Source organism: Poecilia reticulata, chromosome 8 (assembly GCF_904066995.2).
Source record: "Poecilia reticulata chromosome 8, P_reticulata-male-v2, whole genome shotgun sequence".
Classification (NCBI taxonomy): Eukaryota; Metazoa; Chordata; class Actinopteri; order Cyprinodontiformes; family Poeciliidae; genus Poecilia; species Poecilia reticulata.
Window position 1 is genome coordinate 2,466,681 of NC_088837.1, and position 21,828 is coordinate 2,488,508.

General features: G+C 39.0%; 3 protein-coding genes across 3 annotated transcripts; 1 reads left to right on the forward strand and 2 right to left on the reverse strand.

The window, feature by feature from the left end:
- Window positions 1-951: 951 nt before the first annotated feature.
- LOC103468310 (uncharacterized) lies at window positions 952-7,309 on the reverse strand. Its single transcript, XM_008415286.3, has 5 exons — window positions 6,897-7,309; window positions 6,384-6,661; window positions 5,629-5,804; window positions 4,284-5,136; window positions 952-3,195 (listed from the first exon to the last, which is right to left on the reverse strand). Exons 1-5 carry the CDS (start codon window positions 7,130-7,132, stop codon window positions 2,630-2,632), a joined length of 2,109 nt encoding a protein of 702 aa, XP_008413508.2. The 5' UTR covers window positions 7,133-7,309; the 3' UTR covers window positions 952-2,629.
- On the forward strand, window positions 6,653-14,326 carry eci1 (enoyl-CoA delta isomerase 1). Its single transcript, XM_008415287.3, has 8 exons — window positions 6,653-6,667; window positions 7,710-7,829; window positions 8,333-8,443; window positions 9,192-9,319; window positions 9,415-9,561; window positions 10,316-10,437; window positions 12,486-12,664; window positions 13,672-14,326. The coding sequence occupies exons 2-8, from the start codon at window positions 7,805-7,807 to the stop codon at window positions 13,836-13,838; spliced, it is 879 nt and encodes a 292-aa protein (XP_008413509.1). The 5' UTR covers window positions 6,653-6,667; window positions 7,710-7,804; the 3' UTR covers window positions 13,839-14,326.
- Window positions 14,327-15,353: 1,027 nt separating this feature from the next.
- dnase1 (deoxyribonuclease I) lies at window positions 15,354-20,610 on the reverse strand. The gene is made up of 9 exons (XM_008415288.3): window positions 20,347-20,610; window positions 19,378-19,536; window positions 18,553-18,641; window positions 18,354-18,434; window positions 17,895-18,010; window positions 16,658-16,770; window positions 16,421-16,575; window positions 16,219-16,312; window positions 15,354-15,501 (listed from the first exon to the last, which is right to left on the reverse strand). The coding sequence occupies exons 1-9, from the start codon at window positions 20,473-20,475 to the stop codon at window positions 15,454-15,456; spliced, it is 984 nt and encodes a 327-aa protein (XP_008413510.3). The 5' UTR covers window positions 20,476-20,610; the 3' UTR covers window positions 15,354-15,453.
- Between the last annotated feature and the right edge of the window lie 1,218 nt (window positions 20,611-21,828).

Below are 21,828 nucleotides of genomic sequence, written 5' to 3' on the forward strand. Positions count from 1 at the left end.
TCCATCCATCCATCCATCCATCCATCCATCCATCCATCCATCCATCCATCCATCCATCCATCCATCCATCCATCCATCCATCCATCCATCCATCCATCCATCCATCCATCCATCCATCCATTTTCTTTACACCCTTGTCCCTTAGTGGGGTAGGGAGGGTTGCTGGTGCCCATCTCCAGCTAAGTTCCGGGCAAGAGGCGGGGTCACCCTGGGGACAGGTCGCCAGTCTGTCACAGGGCAACACAGAGACACACACACTCACACCTAGTTGCAATTTGGAGAGGCCAATTAACCTGACAGTCATGTTTTTGGACTGTGGGAGGAAACCAGAGTACCCGGAGAAAACCCACGCATCGCGGTTTCCAAAGTCTGTAAACCGCGATGCGGCCGTCCCGAGTTCGAATCCCGTCTTTTGCTCCTTTGCCGCATGTCTTTCCCAGCTTCTCTCTGCTCACGCCCTGTCAGTCAGATTACTGTCAAATAAATGCAAATTTACACAAAAAAACGAAAAAGAAAGATGAAAGGAAAAACCGTGATGGACGTCTGGATAAAACCAAGGGAACCTACTTTTTGGAATTATCTAAACACACCCCCGTTTTTGTAAAAATCATTTGAAGCAAAATTACTTCTTTTAAACGTTCCTGAATATAAAAACCTAGAAAACTAAGATGTTTGGTTTGAGATAAAACATTTTCTTAAACATTTTTGAAAATGTGCATTTTTACGTTTCAAGCTCACGATATTGACTAATCGTGATTAATCATATCATTAGAATATGATAAATCACGATTCAATTTTTAACTGCTTGATAGCACTAAAATAAATACAAATTATTATGTAGTGCATTTTCTGATTATGTAGGTTGTACTGTGTCTATCCATAATAATAATAATAAACAGTAATAGAGTAATAGCCATTTGTACGTAAACAAAGTAAGAAAATTAGTCACCATTACCACTGTAAGCAGTCTTTAATAGGTAAATGTGAACATAAATACAAAAAATATGTAAACATCTTACAGCTTATATTAAATCTTTTAACATGTCAAAACGATCAGAACATAAAACATTCAGCATCCACCTTTGATTTAGAGCCAAAGTGTGCGTTATACCAGTTGTACATTAACTGTAAATTCACCGGGAACAGAGAAAGCAATGACAAACATTCATCACTGTCCATGTCTTACACGCTCGTCATAAAGGAGAGTTTCATGTCCATTTCAAATCAAAATCTCAAAACCCTATTTCTAAGAACACTGTTCTTAGAAAAGAAAAGAAAAAAAAAATCTTGAACACCTAGCAGGAATAGGCTGGATTACAGATCCAATCTAATCAATTGTCCCTCGGCCTGAGGCCACTGCATCCGCTGAATTTCAGGAAATCCATTCTCAATCGTTACCTGCTGACAGACGGGCCAGCATTGGAGGAAATGTCCTTTACACAAGACATGAAACTCTAACTGCCATCAAATAAAGGCATTTGTAGCCATATCTGCCACATCAGTGTCCACAATGTGATGTATGTTACATAAAACACATCGACCTGAATGAAACTACATGAATCAATGAAATAGCCCTGCCTCGTTTGTCTGTGTGAGGTGAGTATGTGCGAGTGTGCTTGTGCAATCACATTTTTATGCATTTACACACAAATATGCATATTGAAGCAACCTTGGCATTTTAAAGAGATTTAAATACTTATATTTTTAACTTTGGCTTAATCTTTTCCAGATCCTGCAGGACAGAAACTCTGCCAATGAGAAAGACAGTCTGTCCATTCAGTCCTACAAAACTACCAAGTTAGGATCTTAACTTATTGAAAAATGATGTAACACAAAGCATCAAACAACAAATAAGCATATGGAAATCCCTTAAAAGTAATTAGAGATCACAGATATTTATATGCACTGTATAAATAAGACACATAACCATTTAGTTCCTAAACATTGTCATCAGACAATAAATTGCATTAAATGTTTCCTTTTTGCGCTAAAATATATCTCTTAAAAACAGTAGAGATAAACTTAGAAAAGATTGTTTGAATGAATCATTGTAACGAGAATTGTTTGTGTTTTTATCACATTTAGTTTTGTTCTATTTTTCTTGTTTTTATTCATCATGTAACCTCAGGACTTGTTTTATATTCTCAAATTTGTTAACACTTTTGGTTAGTATATTTTATAGTGTGGTTCATTCAATGGAATTAAATTCAAAAATACTTTATTGATCCTTAAGGGAAATAATGTTTTTGTAACTCATATTACTCAAGATTTTTCAAATAATTGCTATGTCTTCTTTTTCGCTCGTAATGTGTCAGTTTGAATTTACCAATTTGTAATTTCAAGTTTGATGTCCTGAGATTTATATAAAAAAATACATATTTATTCCTAATTTTATGTACAGTTTTGCTTCATTTCCTGTGGATTTGTTGTGAATTGCTGTATTAATCCCCTTTGCCAGAAGACTGAAAACTTGTCATCTGGCCTTTTTTAGAATGCTTCAAAACATTCGGCCAAATCAACACAAAAATGGTTCTCAAGACATAAGAATAACCTTGGTCCATGCCGTTCCAGCCCTGAGCCCTAAATCCGTGGGGTGCGCTGGAGAGAACATTGCAGCTCTGCTGTTAGCTTACAAAGTGGTGGTGGAGTGCCGAGCCGTGAGCGTGCGCAGGCGGTGAGGGTGTGTGTGAGAGCGTTTGTGTATGAGGCTGTGAACAGCCAGTCTGTACCTGGCAGACATCAGGTTATAAAGTAACGGATTGACAGCGGCGCTGAGGTAGAAGAGGACAGAAGACACGAGATTAAAATACTGAGACAGATAGTACAGAAAGTACATGTGAGTGTCAGGGTGAGAGTGTGTGTTGTTTAAGAGAGCGTTGAGTGCAACGTCAACATAAAGGTCGGGGGGCGTCGTGGTGTACGCGTTCATGGTGGTAGTGAGACGGCTGGGACTTTGTTTGACCTGTTGGGGGCTTCCAATAACCACTGTCCTGTTTGGCACTTCATACGTTGTACTGTTGTGAAACTGTCGTTTTGTCCTAATTTTCTCGAGAGCGCTGGTGTTCGCGTCAATGTAGGAGGTTGCGTTCATGTAGGCGTCCTGTCTCTCAACGCCGGAGCCGAGAGAAAGGGATAATATAGTCCGGCCGACATGGAAGGGAAGCCAGCAGAGCACAAACGCCAAGACGATCACTCCTGGTGGAGGTAAAGACGGAGAGGAGGGAGAATTTAAGAGAGTGACGCGATCGTAAAGTAAAACCGGCACAGACATACTAAACTTTTTACAGAATTTCAAGCAGCTACTTTAAAAAAAAAAAAGTTATCCTTTGTACACATTTTACTTGTTGATATCAACAAGTAAAATATGTGCATAAAAGTAGCACTGACAGACAAGTTATAAACAGCTTGTTAGCACTGTGACAAACTAACAAGTTGCTAGCTCTTATAGACTGACCTTGAATTAACATTTCCTTCCAATGGTTGTGTGAAACCGAAACTAGAGAGCTACTGTCAGCATTTAATGTGACAGGACGAGATTTGATCATCTGTACTTCAAAATACAAGATGAAAGAGTAGAACTTATCGTTGAGTTGTTGCCCATTTCTGGCGATCGAGTTAAAAAACAGAGATTTACAATCAGGCTGGCCAGAAACACTCACATAAGAAATTGTTAAAGAAATCTCCACTACTCTGGAGTACATTATGGAGTGTGGCAGAGTTTGGAGAAATCGGTTAAAAAGAAAGGACAATGACAGACAAACAGAATTTAAAAAAATCACTATAAGTATACTGCAACTTGCTAACTGTTAGCTGCTAGAAACACCAAAATTAGCATTTACTTTGAAGTTTCATAGTGTGTTCGACGGGGTAAACATCCCTGCAGTTTGACAGCGGAGTTGGAGTTTCATTGGAGCTATGAAACTCCAATGTAGATGCTAACTTTAGTGTTGCTAGATTGAACAACCAGTCAGAACGGCTTTACTGGATACTGTGGAGTCAACCCGGAACCCCTTCACTGACGAGGGTGAAGAGGAGCGTTCAGAGAAGTCTGAATGACTACAGACTGTCAACTCATCCTCATGAATGACGTTTTCATTGTGATGCTTTATCTATGACCAAAGACAATGTTTCACCAACTCAAGACAATTGACTTCGCTTCTCACTTGTCTTGCTCAGTCAGTGCATATCTTCAAGATATTTATATCACAAATTCATACATTTCTCTCACTCATAATGGACTCTTGAGCTTTACACAGTTTGAAGGTTCATGGCAAGGCACTCACCTAACATCTTCACTGTGCTTCGGTGACTCTGGTCTCTTCTGCTGCTCTTTGGGCGGAGCCACAGTGTCCGTCCAATGAGAGTGTACACCAGGCCGAGGATGCAAAGGGGAACCAGGAAGTACAAGTTGGAGAGAATCATCATGGCGGACAAGAGACCTGAGGAAATGGCGTAGTGTGTACAGCGGCACTCCCTCCTGTCGATCTCTCCGCCACGGCTTGCATCGGCTCTCTCCTCTTCTCCTCCCCCCTCATCTTCTTTCTTTTTGTTTTGCTGATCTTTCTCAAATTCCATCTTCCCTTTCTCCTCATTTGGCTCCTCAGCTCCTTCTGTTTTATCTTTAATGTCCCCTTGTTTCCATTCGGTTCCCTCTCTTGATCTGCTGTTTTTGTCGTCAAGCCATATAAAGTCTGTGAGGTCTTCACCCCATTCTTCTTCCTCCTTCTCTCCCCACTTTATTTCCTCCAATCGTGGATCCAGCAAAGCCATGACTGCGCCTCCTCTCTCCGCTCCGCTCATCATTATCCCTCCCTGCTCTCCTTCTCTGCCCAGCCGGCCCCCATCCTCCCTCCACTGGTTGAGCCCAAACTCCTCTCCCCCGACGTCCTCCACTCCGACCATAATCAAGACGGGCGACGCACTGACAGCTGCACCCAGCCACAGGCACCCGATGATGACCCTGGTTCTGCGGCGTGTCACGACGGTCTTGGCTGTGATCGGCCAGCACACCGCCACGTACCGCTCCAGGGAGAGGAAGGTGATGTGGAGGATGGTGCAGAAGGTGCAGCACTCTGAGAGGAACATAGTCAGCTTACAGGTAAGGTCTCCCAGGGGCCACGGTCTGGGTCTCCAGAGCTGGAGGAGACAGAAGGACACGTTCGATTAGCCAACACATTGATGGATATGTGGAAGTGGAAGGGAAAGAAAAAGATAGCTCTGATATAATTAAAATCAGTTTACATATACAGCCTAAATTCACAACAATGTCATCTCAAGATGCTCATCATTGACTTTATAGTCAGAATGTGCTGTCGTGGCAGCAGACAGGAAGACTTCCCTTGCAAGGTTTTGTGATTATTTCACAGTGATTTAAGACCTCTGTGAGTGTAGCACAACACTTTAAAGAAAGAAAACCTAATTCTGAAGGATTCTCCCTGAGGGGACAGCAGCAATAACTTGTTTAACCAATCATCACTGGTAAGACAGATTTGCAACATGAGCAACATGGTCTGTTCCTTTCTCTCAAACAGGAAGGATGCTCATTAAGAAAAAAATAAATAAAAAATCAACATTTCATGGTGTGATTGTGGCTGCATGTAGACAGAACTGAGTTCACCCTGAGTGTACCTTGTACAGATCCAGAGGGAGCAGAAGGAGAATCAGCAGGTCGCTGACGGCCATGCTGCTCAGGTACAGGTAGGTGGAGCTCCTCATGTGCGGACGAAGCCACACCACCAGTATGGTTAAGATGTTCCCAAGAAGGCCGAATAACATCAGTGGAATATAAACCATCGTCACGCAAACTGGAACAAGAAAATAGATTGAAGTGTTTTAGAAGAACTAGCCTTTTTGTAGTTCTGAATGTTCAGATTGGGTTTGTAGCCGAGACTTTTGGAAAAAAAAAACAATAAACCAACAAATGATGAGCAAATAAGCTGTACGTGATGTTATATCATTAAAATGGGTCAAATTTTAAATCCAACAATAAATAAATGATAAGTAAAGCAACAATATCTCCTTAAGAGCTACAAAACTACAATGATTTTCAAAGTTCGCATAAATTTATTTAAATGATTGTCACAAACATAGTAATAAGTGATAATATATTTGTAAAACAACAACAACAAAAAAAGTAGAGTGTGGGTTAAACAAAATTATTGAAGCCCATGTCCTTAGGTTCATAAAAATCCATTCTAATTGTGCTCAGAAGTGAAAATAATCACAATGTGTTTCATAGCAGTTTGTATTGTTTCGCCTTTTGACCTAAAGCCTGTCAGCGGCCATCTTGATTTGGCTCTATCATCTATGGTAGAATCCTCAACTTTAGTTCAAATTTTTAGAACACATAAAACTTTGCCTGTTTGTTTGTTTTTTCTACCTACCTAACTCAATCAGTCCAAACATGGGTTCCTCCCAGTAGCAGTCCTGGGTTTTGCATTCCTCCTGGAGTCTTGATGCTAAGCTGCAGTTTTTGCCTTCACAGCCACTGCTCATGTCTTCCAAGTCTGCCAGATCCATGCTGATGTGCAGGCAGGGTTGGATTGGTAGAAGGACGCAGAGGGGAGCAGTATGTTGTCCCCCAGGATACGGGCAGCAGAGGTGACGCACAGCGATGGATTTCCTATGACACTCGATGACCACCAGCAATGAGGAGGAAGAGCTAAAGGCAGGGAGAAAAAAAAAAAAACACCAAAACTCATTTACTTCATATCGCCTGCTACTGTAATGCATTCAAAACATGAAATAAGTGAGGAAATGGAGGAAATAGCGTGTGACATTTTACATTTTAAGCATAGAACTTAAAATTACACATAAAGGAGAGGGTTTTTTTTCCAATATTTTTAGGTGAATCTAAATACAAATACATATTTTGAACTTAAATGTAATATACTCACTGACTGAGAAGAGCTTCAGCAGAGAAAGGGGCCAGCTGACTGTGACCGCATAAATTTAAATCATTAATAACTAATCTCATTTTCAACATAAATAACAATGAGAGAAAATCAAGTTGTAAATTAACATCAGTCCAGCACCTGCTCTTAAACATTAAACAAAATATAATAAATAACCCTAAAAACAGAGCAATAGCTCCCAGCTGACAGCAGTTTATTGTAAAATAAATGGACAACATTTTAGCTAATGTTGTCCATTAGCTAAAATGGACAACATTTTAGCTAATGTTGTCCATTCAGGTATAATTTTGCCAAAACATGGCAAAACTATACATGAAACACTGTATTTAATTAAATTTGTCTAAAATATGTCTTCAAATATAATACTTGTAAAGAGAACAGAGAGCTGATTGTGATCATACCACAGTTACAAACGGCAACAGAAGGAGGGAACGAGCTGTCAGTTAATGGTTGCTATGGTAACCACCAACCGTCAAAAGAAGTGCGCCAATAAATGTCAGGAGAAATAAACAAATTTTATATATATATCTATAAAAGTAAATTTAACTAATGTAAAATTACCAGAAGATTTAATAATGTATTTACTAAATGTGCTGTGCGTACTCACTTTTATGACATACATTTGAATATGTATGTTCAATTTTCACCATTATTATTATTATTATTATTATTATTATTATTATTATTATTATTATTATTATTATTATTATTATTATTATTATTATTATTATATATCCTAATGCAAATTGGAAATATTTTAATGAAAATAATCCTATTTTCCACGTCATTTTAAAGCATTATTCAGAGCGGGCAGACGAGGGCGCTGTTTCAACACAACAAACTCGCTTCTACTGTCCGTGCTGTAGAAGAAGATCTACTTGCGACTCAAAATGGCTTTGAGAGCTGCTCTGAGAGGTGAGAGTGTCTTAACAGGTTTGGCTTTTATCACCGTTTGTTTGCTGTTATGATATAAGTGTTACTATTCATTGTTATTTACTTCTTGACCACCTGTCCGTTGTGACCTGTCTGTTAGCAGCTGCTTGCTTTGCTGTTTGACATAGACAGAAAGTGGACCAAAGGTCACAGCGTACTGTCGCGTTCTGTGTTGTGAGCTTTATTTAGATATTCACGCGACAAAAATAGTAAAATCTCGTTACTCTTATGCATTTTCATTGGCATGTTTGTATGAATACTTACACATTTCATGCTAAACGAAATATCTTCCAAATGTACAATAATATGCCTGTATTTCGTACATTTATAGAGTAATTTCTTGGCTTAATTCACTGACATATTGAAGAACGATCCCTCTCGTAACATGCTGTTTCTTTAAGCTGGACAGTAAACGTAACACAGATTGGACTTGCGCTGTGTCTTCAGATACGGTGAGACGGCTTGTTTTTGTGTTTTTCCTGAAGGTCTCCTTTCCTGCAGCAGTCATGGCAGGTTATGTGCGACCTCCACCTCCATCAGTCAAAGGAACAACTCCAGCTCAGCCAACCTCAAGGTGGATCATGACCAAACTACAGGTGCGACTTGTGGTTTTCTTGCCATCCATTTTCCGCCATTACCTTCTGTCACGGGGTTTGGACAGAAGAAGACTGTTTTTTGTCTCAAGTTTACCCACTTAAACAAAACATTTGAACATTTTCCAGAGAAAAAATGTTCATATCCGACTACTCTTTTTAATGTTTTGGCATGTAACAACCTCAAACTTTCTTTTCTCCTTTAATATTTTTGGTTCAATTGTAAAGGCAACAAAGAATTATGATTATTGACTCTTTTTTTTTTTTCTTCTTTTTTTTTTTTTGGTGCATAAAATTTTAAAAGTGTGGCATGGACGTGAGACTAAGGTTTATTTGCTAAATAAATGTAAGATTAATTGGGAAGCTTCTTTGAACTATGAGTGGACTGTTATCATTATTGTTACCAGGGGAACATCTTATAAGACTTATCACTTATTGTGATAAATTATAAATGTGAGGATTTTGGACCTCAAGAGGCCAATTTAAAAAAAAAAAAAATATTGTGTTCAGTTCAGCAGACTGGGGTGGTGAAATAACATTTTATTTTTATAGCAACATCTTTTAGTCTTGCCACATTCCCAATGATATTAATAATGGGATTAATAAGCGTTGCCTTATTAATCCCATTGATTAATAAGGATTAATCCTGGACAAAATCTAATAAATGTGAATGTGGGATTGCAATGAAACACGGTCTCCATGTTTGGAGTGTTCATGCTGAAGTCCAGCATCTCTTCTTCTCTGTGTTCAGGCGTGGCCGTGATGCACATGCAGAGTCCTCCGGTCAACAGCCTCAGTCTAGACTTCCTCACAGAGATCTGCATCACCTTGGACAAGCTGGAGATGGACAAAGGCTGCAGAGGCCTCATCATCACCTCGGTACCGTCTGCTCATGTAGCCACCATGCAGATCAGTGTGGTGATGAGAAATAGTTCTGTGAATGTGAGTGTTTGTGTGTTGTCTGCTGAATCCAGAGCCAGCCCAAGGTGTTCTGCGCCGGCCTGGATATCCTGGAGATGTACGGGAAGAGCCCGGAGCGCTGCGGAGAGTTCTGGAAGGCCGTGCAGGAGATGTGGCTGAAGCTTTACGGCTCCAACATGGTCACCATAGCAGCCATCAACGTACGTAAAAAACAAAGCATGGATTCATGTGTCAAATTGAATCGACGTGACACGTCATTTCCATTTGTCATTCAGACCGGAGTAGATCATCAGGATCCTGTTCACACACTGACAGATCAAAGCAGAAGTCATTATAAATTATTGTTGTGACTCGAAAATTGATTTTGACTCAAATCGCAGCCACAAACATTTGGTACCAAATTGTGAGTTGGTAAAAGATTCACATCCCTCCTATCTAGCTTTTTGGCACTTTACTGGTAAGTGCAAATTTATCACCAGTTGGCTGGACGGCCTGTACGATTCTGGTCACATTTTGTGCAAAATAACTTTTCAGCTTGGCATTACAAAACCAGACAAATATTTATTATTATTTTATCTTAAATTACATTCAAGGTGACATTAAAAAAGTCTTAAATGTATGCATCTAAAACTAAGGCTTTAAAATGTCTTAAATTTATTTTAAAAAGTGTAATTTGGCCTTAAATCCATTAATCACAAGTCTTAAACTTGACTTTCTGAAACCTGCAGATATCCTGTTTGAGCCTGGGTTTTGACTGGGCCATTCTAATACACTTATTTGAATCCTTCTCTCATCCCTTCTGCTGCTTCCAACCAGTTTCCTGCTTACAGGGACGGGTTTTTTTTCTCATCCTGACTCATGGAGTTGATCCCTATAATGTTGACAGAAACTTTCACCTGAGCTGGGACGGCTGACACTAAACTCCATCACCCTCCATCCCGTTTCTCTCCACAGGGCTCCAGTCCTGCAGGCGGCTGTCTGATGTCAATAACGTGCGACTACAGGATCATGGCGGACAACCCTCGTTACAGCATCGGGCTGAACGAGACCAAGTTGGGCATAGTGGCACCTTTTTGGTGAGGAGTTTTCTTAGTGCGCTGACAATAGGTACTAGTGCAGTGTTTCTCAACGTTTTTTGGGCCAGCGCCCCTTAGCCCTTATCCAGGTCCCTCACCGCCCCCCACCAAAGAATTTGCAGGCTACTTTGCACTGACCATTATTTTATCATTAATATTACTATCACTATTGTAGATGTTTTGATTTTTATGCTTGTTTCTGTATTTATCATTAAGATAATTTCCCAAAGAACAAAAAAGTCATGGGAATTGAAATTGTTTTCACAGGTGTCTATGAAAAACGCAATGAATGAACATTCAAGATAAAATTGGTAGGCCTAACAGCAGCCAATCAGTGGAAAAAATATTCTTATTTTCTGCCATTTTCTAGTTGTTAAATGTTGCACAAAATGACCAGATAAAAGATGTTCAGCAATACCAGTTTAAACTTTGAACTATTTTCAAAACTACTGAGCATTAAAACATGGATAGAACTGTAACTACATTAATCATAACTCTTCTTCTCTTCAGTGTTTCTGTGGGTTTCTGGTGGTGCAGCTCTGTGCTGCCTTCAGGAGAATGGGACATCAGAGTATCGTCCATAAAACTTCACCCACATGGCATTTATTGTGCAAACCAGAACTTTCAGTGGAAAAACTAAAGTTCCAGGTCCTTTTAATGCCATACAAATATGAGACAGAAACATGGATTATATCTTTATATAGACCTGTCTATTGATTATAGATTAATAGTTTTACTGGACAGAAATTACAAAGAACAAATCTGGTTCTTAATCAAATCCTAATGAGTCAAATTGAAAGTGTCATGGAGTCATCAGCCTCATGACATTAACACTGACATGAAAAATAATATTGAAGAAATAAATATATCAAATCTAATTAAACATAAATAAGTGATCAGTTCTTTACTGTTATGGTCTGTAAGATATATTTATTCTCAGTACTAGATGTGGTCTCAACAAACCCATGACATTTCAATATTATTTTACCTTTTATCTGGAAATAGTGTCTGTTTATTCTTGCCATACAGTCCTCTGTATTAAGTATTGCTCTAAAGGTCTTGCCATACCAGTTTATTCTTCTGTATTTACTTTAGTTTCTTAGTTTATTCTTGCATTTTGTTCTTCATTCATTTCCATTTAGTTTCATTTGATTAGTTTTATCCTCTCTTGGTTTATTGCTATGTCCACTTTAGTTTCTTTCCTGTTGCTAGATTTATTTTATAGTTTATTGACGCTCATCATCAGTAATCTCATCACCTGCTGCGCCGCCTAATCGTCATGTGTTTCACATCATGTGTTGATTTTTTTCACTGTTCAGCTTTGGATTCTCTGTTTTTATGCCATAATTCACATCTAGTTCGTCGCTCCGTTTTATGTCCCGCTTCTCCTGTTTTAGAGTTTTGCACAATGTGCGCGTCTTTTTTTTTTTAAGCCCCTAAGGTGCAGGGCGGTCGGGAATCGTATCGATGGGGAAAAGGCAGACTGACATAAACCTTTTAAAACAACGGAAACAATTTCTGCATTCTGATTATTGAAATTTAAAAGTGCTGTGTTGTTCTATCACCCCCGTTTCATACCGGACCACTTACAGCACCGTTGTTAACGCATAAAATGACAGCTCTCTTGTGGTATTACCCATGGAGGGATTTCTTTATTTAAATGGGTTCATTTTTCAGAGGGATACACAGTTAGGGTATCGTAATTTTAGCTACCAGTAGCAGGAGAACGAAGCTGCGCCAAGAAGCTAACAGAAGCTAACAAACACTGAATAGAAGAAGAGCTGCCATTGATACAGTTGCAGCCAAGCATGATTTAATGTTACACAATACAGTTTTACCAAGTTGCTCAAAGTCTAAACTTCCATTGTTGTGCATTTAAGGTGTAAAGTTTACCTTCGACCAAAGGCATCCCAGCGCCCCCCTTTTGTAAAAATGTCTGCCAGCGCCCCCTGTCGTCCTCTGAACGCTCCCTGGGGGGCGGTACCACCCACGTTGAGAACCGCTATACTAGTGCGTCTGACCTAAATGATCCCATTCTGTCATCTCAGGTTTAAAGAGACCATGGTGAACACGGTGGGCCACCGGAACACAGAGACATCTCTGGCGCTTGGCCTGCTCTACAAGCCTGCCGAGGCCCTGAGCATAGGACTGGTGGACCAGCTGGTGCCTGAAGACCAGGTCCTCTCTGTTGCCACTCAGACCATGACCAAGTGGCTGGCCATTCCAGGTAATCGCCATTAAAGCACCAGTGGTACACACAAGATGTCTGCACATGCTTAGGAAGTCTGAGATTCATGTATCTAAAATTAAGGCCTTAAAATGTCTTAAATTAATTTTAAAAAATGAAGTTGGCCATAAATATGTTAATCACAGGTCTTAAATTTTGACACGGTAGGACTGTTTTTATTTATTTTTTTCTTCATAAATGTTCTGTCAGGCAAAAGTTTGAGTCGCACGCAGACGTCTCCATTGCAGTCTGTGGCTCGAAGCGATCGAGACTCCTGCTAACTAGCTACTAGCGTACTAGAAAATCTGGCCAGCTACTGGAAAAGCTAGCCAGCTTTTCAGTGTCCATCATAGGTATGATGGGTAAATGCACATTTTTTCATCGTTGGCTTGACAACATTCGTCTTCGCCATTGGCTCGCTTTTGTTGCCAACCCATCTGATGCTACGTACATTAAAAGAATTTATAGGAACAGTAAAAAAAATTTTGTGCATTTCCGTTGCGATACAAATCTTAAATTTTATTTGTAATGGTCTTAAAAAAAGGTCTTTAAATTTTTTTTATTTGAATTGATGAAACCAGCAGAAGTCCAATGGAAATTTAAACAACTGAGTGATAAACATGCAACATGCAACCCGACAGCACCTCCAGACTCTTGTGTTGCTTGCAGCACATTATGGCAGGTGTCCATTTAGTGTTGTCCAAATCTTTTGCCAAAATCAATAAAAATATAAATTGTAAATGCAATACTTTTTAATAGAATTTTTAAAACAACCTTGTTTGCCTTTTTTAATTTCATCTGCTCAATAATAAACTGAAATTCAAGGTCGAAACCCGTTTGCAAGGCTTCACTTGTTATGTTTATTTGCCTAAAAATGTCCTTCAAAGCCTTATGTAATTTTGAAAACTGTCATGTCATATAAATGACATGCGACTCTGCGACAACTATTACAGTTTTCAATTAAGTTCTAACCGTTTTGAGTCAACGGTTCTTCTGTTTCTCTGCAGAACACGCCCGACAGATCACCAAGTCCATGATGAGGAAATCAACGATTGAAAAACTGCGTTCCAACAGAGAGGCCGACATCCAGAACTTTGTCAACTTCATCACAAAAGAATCCATCCAGAAGTCACTGCGCATGTACATGGAGATGCTGAAACAGAAGAAGGCCTAGGGACCACAGACACACACACACACACACACACACACAGAGAGAATAACTGAGCGCAGAACTTTATAGGTCATCTTTGTGTGTTCTCATGGGAGCGACACAAGAATTAAATACAGCAAAGGTCTGAAGGGTTTATGTTGGGTAAAACACACCATCATTGGTTTTTGCTCTGATTTTCTATCATCTTGATTTAAAAAAAATCATATTAATACCCTAAAGTTGAGCCTAAATGGTTAAAAAGTAAAATACAGTGAGTGAACAATGATGAGGCAGTCTGCTAGTTTCTGATATTTTGTGACAGACGAGCCGTTGACCTGAATGTGCCTGTCTTTCCTGTACTGTACAAGAGCCCTAACAGCCGCGGTAGCCATTGATTCATGTAGATTAACTGAAGAAAAAAACTCTCATGAGTTTTTTTTCTTCTTTTTGCACACTTCCAGTCCGTTTAACAATGTGAAATGTCTCAATAAAGCTTTGGATTTGTATAGTGAGTTAATGAAAGTGTTTTATTTACACACCCAAAGTGTTTTACCACTTTAAAGCTGCTGTATGTAACTTTTAGAAACATTGTTTTTTCTTTTTACTTATTTGTTAAAACAAACAATCAGAGCCAAGAGGAGGGTTTTAGTGCTGCCAGTCATGCTCAGCTATGCGCTGCTAAATGTGCTAATGGCGGAGAAACAACTTACTGTTACAGTAAGACCTTTCATCCGCCCTCATTGTCGCATAGCAGGGATCTGTGTTAAAATATCCTTATTTGTAAAAAGGACACCAACTATAACGTCACAGTGTTCCTCATTTTAACAGTGCTTTGTAGAGTTCTCATAAAGTTGCACCTTTATTCTCTTGTTAGAAACAAGACAAAACCTCTTACTCTGGATGCAATGTAAGCCAGTTGAAAAAGGCCAGGAAATAGACGGAGCCCACGTAACCCTTGGGTTTACTGTGAATATAAAATGTTATGCACATTTCATCTCTTTTGACAAGCTGAAATATATACAACATTGCTGCAAATTTTGCACAAGAAATGTTAAAAAGAAACCTTTAAAACGAGAATAAGTTGGAGAAGCTGATCAGTAAGTAAAAGTTTTACTGTGATAAGTCTAAAAAAAAAACCCAGCACATTCCAGTGAATCATTGAGCAGTCCTGATTAAATGTTGCTAATTGAGCTAATAAATTGAACTGGAAATTGTTTTGAGATTTAAAACGGAATGAGCAGAAAAAACTGAAATCTTATAATAATCAGGTCATGGAAAGTTGGTGCCAGTTTTAATTGTTTTTAAATATTATCAAATTCTCAATGGTATTACTTGGCAAGTAATCCCTAGAGGTACGGATTACTTAAGTAAGTACCCTGAGGTACTCCTACAAGTACATGTAGGTTGTATTGCTAGTGGATTGTACCTAGCAGATCCTAAAGTTTACGAGATCATTTCAGTTCTGATTTCCCATTACTGAGCATCACTTTCCAGAACAGAAAACACAGGAATACGACCACAAGCTTCTATTTTTGTTTAAGAAACAGGAAAGTCTGAGTTTGTGAAGAGTTATTTTAATTTATTCATTGTATTTCATGAAATGATTGGTGAGATTGTCCTCGGTTGTGGGAGTCATGATTCAGGTCAGTTTCACCTCCACCGGGAAATGGTCGCTGACGGCCAGTGCCTGGAGGAGAAAGAGACGGAGCAAACGTCGGTCCAGCTTCCACATTAAAACACTCAACTCCAACCATCCAAATGCAGTGAGTCACTCTGTAAAATGCCAGGGTTTTGTCATTTTGACACCATGATGAATCATTTCATCAACTCATTTTAATGTGATATAAATGTATATGTTGTCGCTATGGTTTCTCAGTTCTCTTGTTTTTTTCTCTCTTTCTGTAGGCGTAGAATCAGACTTCTAGGTCGTTGTCTTTTGACCGATTTCTGACTTGGAAGAATCCATTTTTTCAAATTTCTCGTTTGTACAGTGACAGCCTTGTGTTCCTTTGTTACCACTTGGCAAACGACACGATATTTTTTGCAGAAGAAAAGCCATAATTGTGGAAAAATTAGATACTTTATCACGGTGTCATTGTTTTACATCACAAAAACCTGGCATTTTACAAAAGTGTGGAAACTTGAGAGATGCTACATGATGGCACTGGGTACAGCTTGACAGCTGCATCTACAAATGACCTAGTTTGCTTTTTAGTTGCTTCTTAATGAAAGTTATACACTGAGCTGCAGTAAATTAGGTATTAGATCAGAATGTGTAGAGTTATAGGGCTGATGGAAAACTTTCATCTGAACACATCAAACCTCCCTGGTCACTATGACATTGACCAGATCAACTCCTAAGGCCAAGAAAATCACTGTATTATTATTGTGGACTGGCTTTTACCAGGCTATGGCTGAGCTTCAGGCTGGTCATGAAGTCATAAACCTGAGCGCTGCTTTGCACCACTCCCTTCAACATGTCTGCTGTGACCACGATTCTGCAAGAAACAGAAGGATGAGTGAGAAGATACTGGAGTCTATGCAGGTGTGTGTGTGTGTGTGTGTGTGTGTGGGTGCGTGCGTGTGGTCTATGAGTGTGGACGTACCTGTCATAAGGGCAGTTAGTGGTAGTGACGGTTGTGTCAACCGTATTGGGGATCAACCAGTGGAAGCTCTTGTCTGTGAACAGGCGGATCTGGTTCCATCCAGAGCTGCTCACATAGGTACAGCCTGCGTTGAAGTCCCCCAGCAGCACAATGTTCTGCACAGAGAGGGCGAAGGGTTGACGTCGCTTTGTGCTTTCAAGCATTCTCACCACATGTTTTCACTTTCAGTTTATTCACATTGGTGTTCCAACGGCTGCGGACGTCAGTCACCACATCGTACAGGGCATCTATCTCCACCACAGCCGACTCCGGAGAGGTATGCTGGGGGATCAGAGTGAAGGTGGGCAAGGCTGCAAAACAAACAGAGCAGCTGATAAAGGCCTCAGCGTGGTCAGCAATAATCGGACAGGCTGTCCAGAGACCCATAGCAACTCTGGACGATCCGCTACAGAGACATATTGACTAGTAGTTGATCACTACCCAAATCTAACCTTTATGAAAGACGAGGGGATTCCACACATCCTTAAAAAACTATTACATTCATGTTTCTATAAGTAAGCCCTTAAAAAGTCTTAAATTAATTAAAAAAATGCAGGTCGGTCATAAATACGTTAATCACAGGTAATAAAATTTGCCATGAAAGGACTATTTAGTGTTGTATTTGTATATATGTAGTTTTTTGGGTTTTTTGTTGATGTTGGTCAGTCACACACTCAGTCATGGCACTGATGTCCTCTCTGTGTGGCTGGCAAACAGCGATCCAATCAGTAGCCTCAAAACAACCCCACAGCATTTCTTCAGTTTTCTGTGACCTCACAGTCCTTTTCTTTCCATGACGTCTCTGAAAAAGGGATTTATATTCTGAACATTTTGAGCACAGAAAAACAGGGTCGTGACCGGAGGTTCCCAGAGGTCTGATATTTCCATTTCCTTGACATTTGTGTAAAACAATTCCAATGTTTTGTTTTCTCCAAAATCCAAATTAAATATTTTTATGTTGCTAATTGTAGCATGAAGAATTGTGAAAAACTGAAGGGAGATGGTAAATTTTGCTGCAATTTCTAAAAATATGCAAAAACAAATCCCAGTGTTTCTGAAAGTGCATTTTACTGCAACTAACTTTTTATTTTCCATCGTGTATGTGAAGACAATGCATTAAGATTTTATTTACGATGTATTTATAACTCCACTGGACAGAGCAAAAAGCTTATGGGGTCCAATGGACCCCGTCTCTTTAGACCGCAATACGAGATGAAACAAGAGCAATTTGATGTGAACACTGGATTCAATATGAAAAAGGAAAGCAGAATAATGATAAAACGACTTTCAAAGACACCGTGACCACTGTAAAGGAGAACATCAAAGTTTGGTTCCTTAGAGAGAAAACTAACCGAAACCAATGATGGTTTAACACTTTTGCACAGCAATCATTGGGAAAAAGCAGAAAACTTCCCACAGCCTCTGTGAAGCATACCAGTGTATGTGGATGAGAACATGACGACAAAAGGCTCTCTCATAAAAGTGTCTGTTCCACAGGACTCACAGCCGTCATCATAGGTGTAGCTTTTAACCACAGAAACACTCGCCTGCCTGCAGAGAGAGGGTTCATTATGTTCATTTTTCTAAGCGATTAAGTACTTTGGAATGCAAAGTTTCTTTAATCAAGACATTAAAATGTAACAAATCAACTTTTTTGCTAATAAACTGCATGGTTGTATTTCTGTACAAATTTTGACACTCTGGTTGGTTTGCCTAAAATTGTCTCTGTCACTTTTAAAATTGAAATCTACAATAACAAAATACATTTCTTCTGATACGTAAAGAGTCAACCTTCCTCTACACAAAGCTTTGTAAAGCGAACAAATGATCTTTAACATTAGGCCTACATCTTTCATGTTGAGGCATATAAACAGTGTGTATTTGCCCGTTGTACCTGTACAGGAAGAGGTATCTCTCGGTGTAGGTGCCGCGGCCCAGGGGCTCACTCACAATGTAGCCGAACTGAGCAGAACCTCTGTGGAAAACACACAGAGATGAACATCGGAGTGCGACATGCGGCTCCTCTCTTACACGGAGTGCTAGAAAAAGTCCAACATGTGGTGCAGTGTGAGCAGGGTACGGATGAGTCTAACTTGTTGACGTGTTCCATGAGTTTTTTGGTTGCAGTCAGGTCGTTGTCTCTGACCTCCTGGATCAAAACGACATCATAGCGATGAACGACCTAAAGCGTGGATACAGTAAAACTCTTAATTATTTTAATTCTGCTGGTTTTATAGATCTAATTTAGTTAAGTTATCATGTGAAGTCTGAAGGCGTGTTCACACATTTTAATCTTGTTGACTCGGTTTGATTGGGGGCCAAAGATGTAACATTTGTTACATTTTTAGCTGCTGCGGTTCGTTTTCATACTGAACTGTGTCAAACGAACCAAACCCTTTGAAAAACCTGTTCCCTACCTCGCCTGTGGGGGCGCTGCACCAAGAACCACTCAAACTTCGTAAGATTTTGTGTTTTTGTGATGTACAATGAAATGGTTAAGATTCAGGAATATTTTTTGCATTTGAGTGTGTTTTATATTTAGACGTACATCTATAATCTAGATTAATTTAATTATTTTGCAAAAGGAGAACGTGCAGATATTTCAGTCCAGATGTGTGAAGTTGCAATAGACATACCACAAAAGGTGATTCTAAAAAGTATAAGCTCAGGCTGGTACAATTTATTATATTATTTTTTTACTTAATTTTTGTAAGCAATGTATTCTTGTATTTTCACTTCACAAATATAAACTGCTTTGCAAAAATATCTGATTTGAAATATTCGCAAAAGAAGCAAAACTCACTCTGACTTTGGAAACATTTTCATATCTGATTTCTGCAGGATTATAGTTTTACTTCAACTGTTTTATTCATGCAGAAACAACAGAATGAAAGATTTAAAGCACATGAAAAGCAGACCGTGCTGATGATGTCCATCAGCGTGGTGTTGGAGGCCTTTGTGTCCCCAAATGTCTTGATGTTAAAGGCTCCCAGCAGGAGACTGGAGGACAGATGCAGCAGGCCTACAAAGAGCCCCACAGAGCACAGCGCGCGCATCCTGGGCCACTGACGGTCAACCTAAATGTGGAAAAGCTCTCAGTTAGCAGAAGCATGTGGAACTGAGATCATCCAGAGGTCATTATGTTCTTGTCTTTTCAGAAAATCCCACAATTATTAATTGGGTTTCAGTTCATGATCTGTAATGATTATTGGAAAAAATATCAACTTTGTGTCCATTGTACTAAAAATATTCCTAAAAGTAAAATTATTTTTTTTCCCCCTGAAAACGCTACTCAAGTAGAGCTAAATGAGTAAATGTAGCTATTACTCCCCATCTCTGGCTTACTGTATGAAGGATATGCGATGTTTTGGGCCTCTGCTAAAGGCAATATCACATGGCACAGCATCAAAGCTAAAATATGACGAGATTTTAAACATAATCACGCTATTTCGGGAAAAAGTATATCAAATGAACACAAGACTGGTTTTCTAGCAACAAAATTTGTGTTAATTCTGAGACTTTTAGGACATTTTTACCAGGGAATAAAATGTCTCAGCTGTGTGCCCAGAGTTAAAACCCCGTGATGGCGGAACACAGGCCTCGGTGTGGGAATGTGAAACAGTCAGAACACCTGCGCCATCACCCACAGCGGCGCGCGCCGCCTGTTCGGGTCTGACTGCGACACCGGAACCTTTAATGCTATATTCTATTTTTTTTTCACCTCATGTTTTTTTTTTTTTTTTTTAAATGCCAGGTAAAATATTATGCCTATGATGTAATGTGTTATCCGGTTACCCTGGTTACACGTTCCTGGCGGAGAAAGCCACCAAGGTTTTCATGGAGAGCAAACAGCCGTCGAATTGTAAATAAAGCGAAGAAGTGCGTACCTGTTCAGGGAGAAGAAGAAGAAGAAAGTCAGCCGTGAACACAAAGCCTGGCTTGTGCCGGTCCCCAGAGCTTTTATAGGAACAGCGATAACATCCCGGGTTAGGGGTTTTATTTACCTGCTGCTCCATATGACGACGGCATGCTGGGAGGAGAGATGAAAGGAGGTGGATTGTGAAGGTAGCTCAGGTGTTTTTTTTATTTAGTCTATTTATTTTTATTCAAGGTCTAGTTTAGACTACTACTGTAACACTGATGACCCCTGTACCTATTTACATTTGATCACATCAACCAATCTCCGTTTTCATGAAGTTTTCAAGCGTGCAACCTGCAGCTCCAGGGCCACATGGAGCCCTGGAGCCACGTGGAGTGGATCCACATCATCCACTGTGGATCTTAATAACTCTGCTCAAAAAATGCTAAACAATTTTTATTTATGTATTTAAGTGTTCTCCATTTCTGGTTTTGCTTGATGTACTTAGAGTTCTGTTAGTGTTTTTACCTGATTCCTGTATAGTGTCTTTGAGTGCTTAGAAAGTAAAATGTATAAACATATTTATTATTAAAATGTAAAGGCAATAAAACAACCAGCTGTTTTCATGAGATGTATGCAGATCATTTTCACAAATAATACTAATAGTGTAAGAAATATTGTTTTGAAAAAAGTAAAAAGTAAATAAAAATATTATGTCTTTTTGTTGTTGTTTTTTTTAAGAAAAAATATTCCATTGAAAAACTGTGTTCATTTGTTATGTGTGAAAAATTTTGATAATTTTCTTTATTTTGAAATGTAACATTATAGATAAATGTGTTTTTCTTTCATTTTAAAATCAAACATTTTTAATAATCTACGGTTAAATTAGCTAATTTTTTCCATGTTTCATTTGCAGCTCTAATCCGTTGTAAAGCTCGCTGACTTCTGGTATAGATCAACAAAATTAATGCATATCGGTATCAAATTTATAGTTTCTGAAATTCTCTGCACATTAAAATCTGACAATCATATTGGAATTTTGTATTCTGCCCCCTTTACTATGTTACCCCTTTATGAAATCCAACAAAAGCCTTACAACTGCAGACATTTTTGTCCATTGTTCTTTGCAAAAGAGTTCAAGCTCAGTTAAACTCCCTGGAGAGCATCTTTGATCATAAGCTTTCAAATCTTGCCAAAGATTTTAAACTGAATTCAGGTCTGAACTTTGACTGGGCCATTGTAATACATACATTTATTTTAATCTAAACCAGTGGCGTTCAAACTGTTTTGTTACGTGGGCCAAAATATTTAACTTAAAAGTGCTTGTCGGCCAAAATATTAAAAATAAAATAAAATGTAAAAAAAAATACCTCTTTCTTTTACCTCCTCAAAAATAAACAATGTGTAATATTTCATTTGAACGTGAAATATTCAAAGTCACTTGTTCTCTTATTTTTTGTTGGAAATGGATATTAATAATAAATCTGCTATTTCTGTCTATGCTGAACAA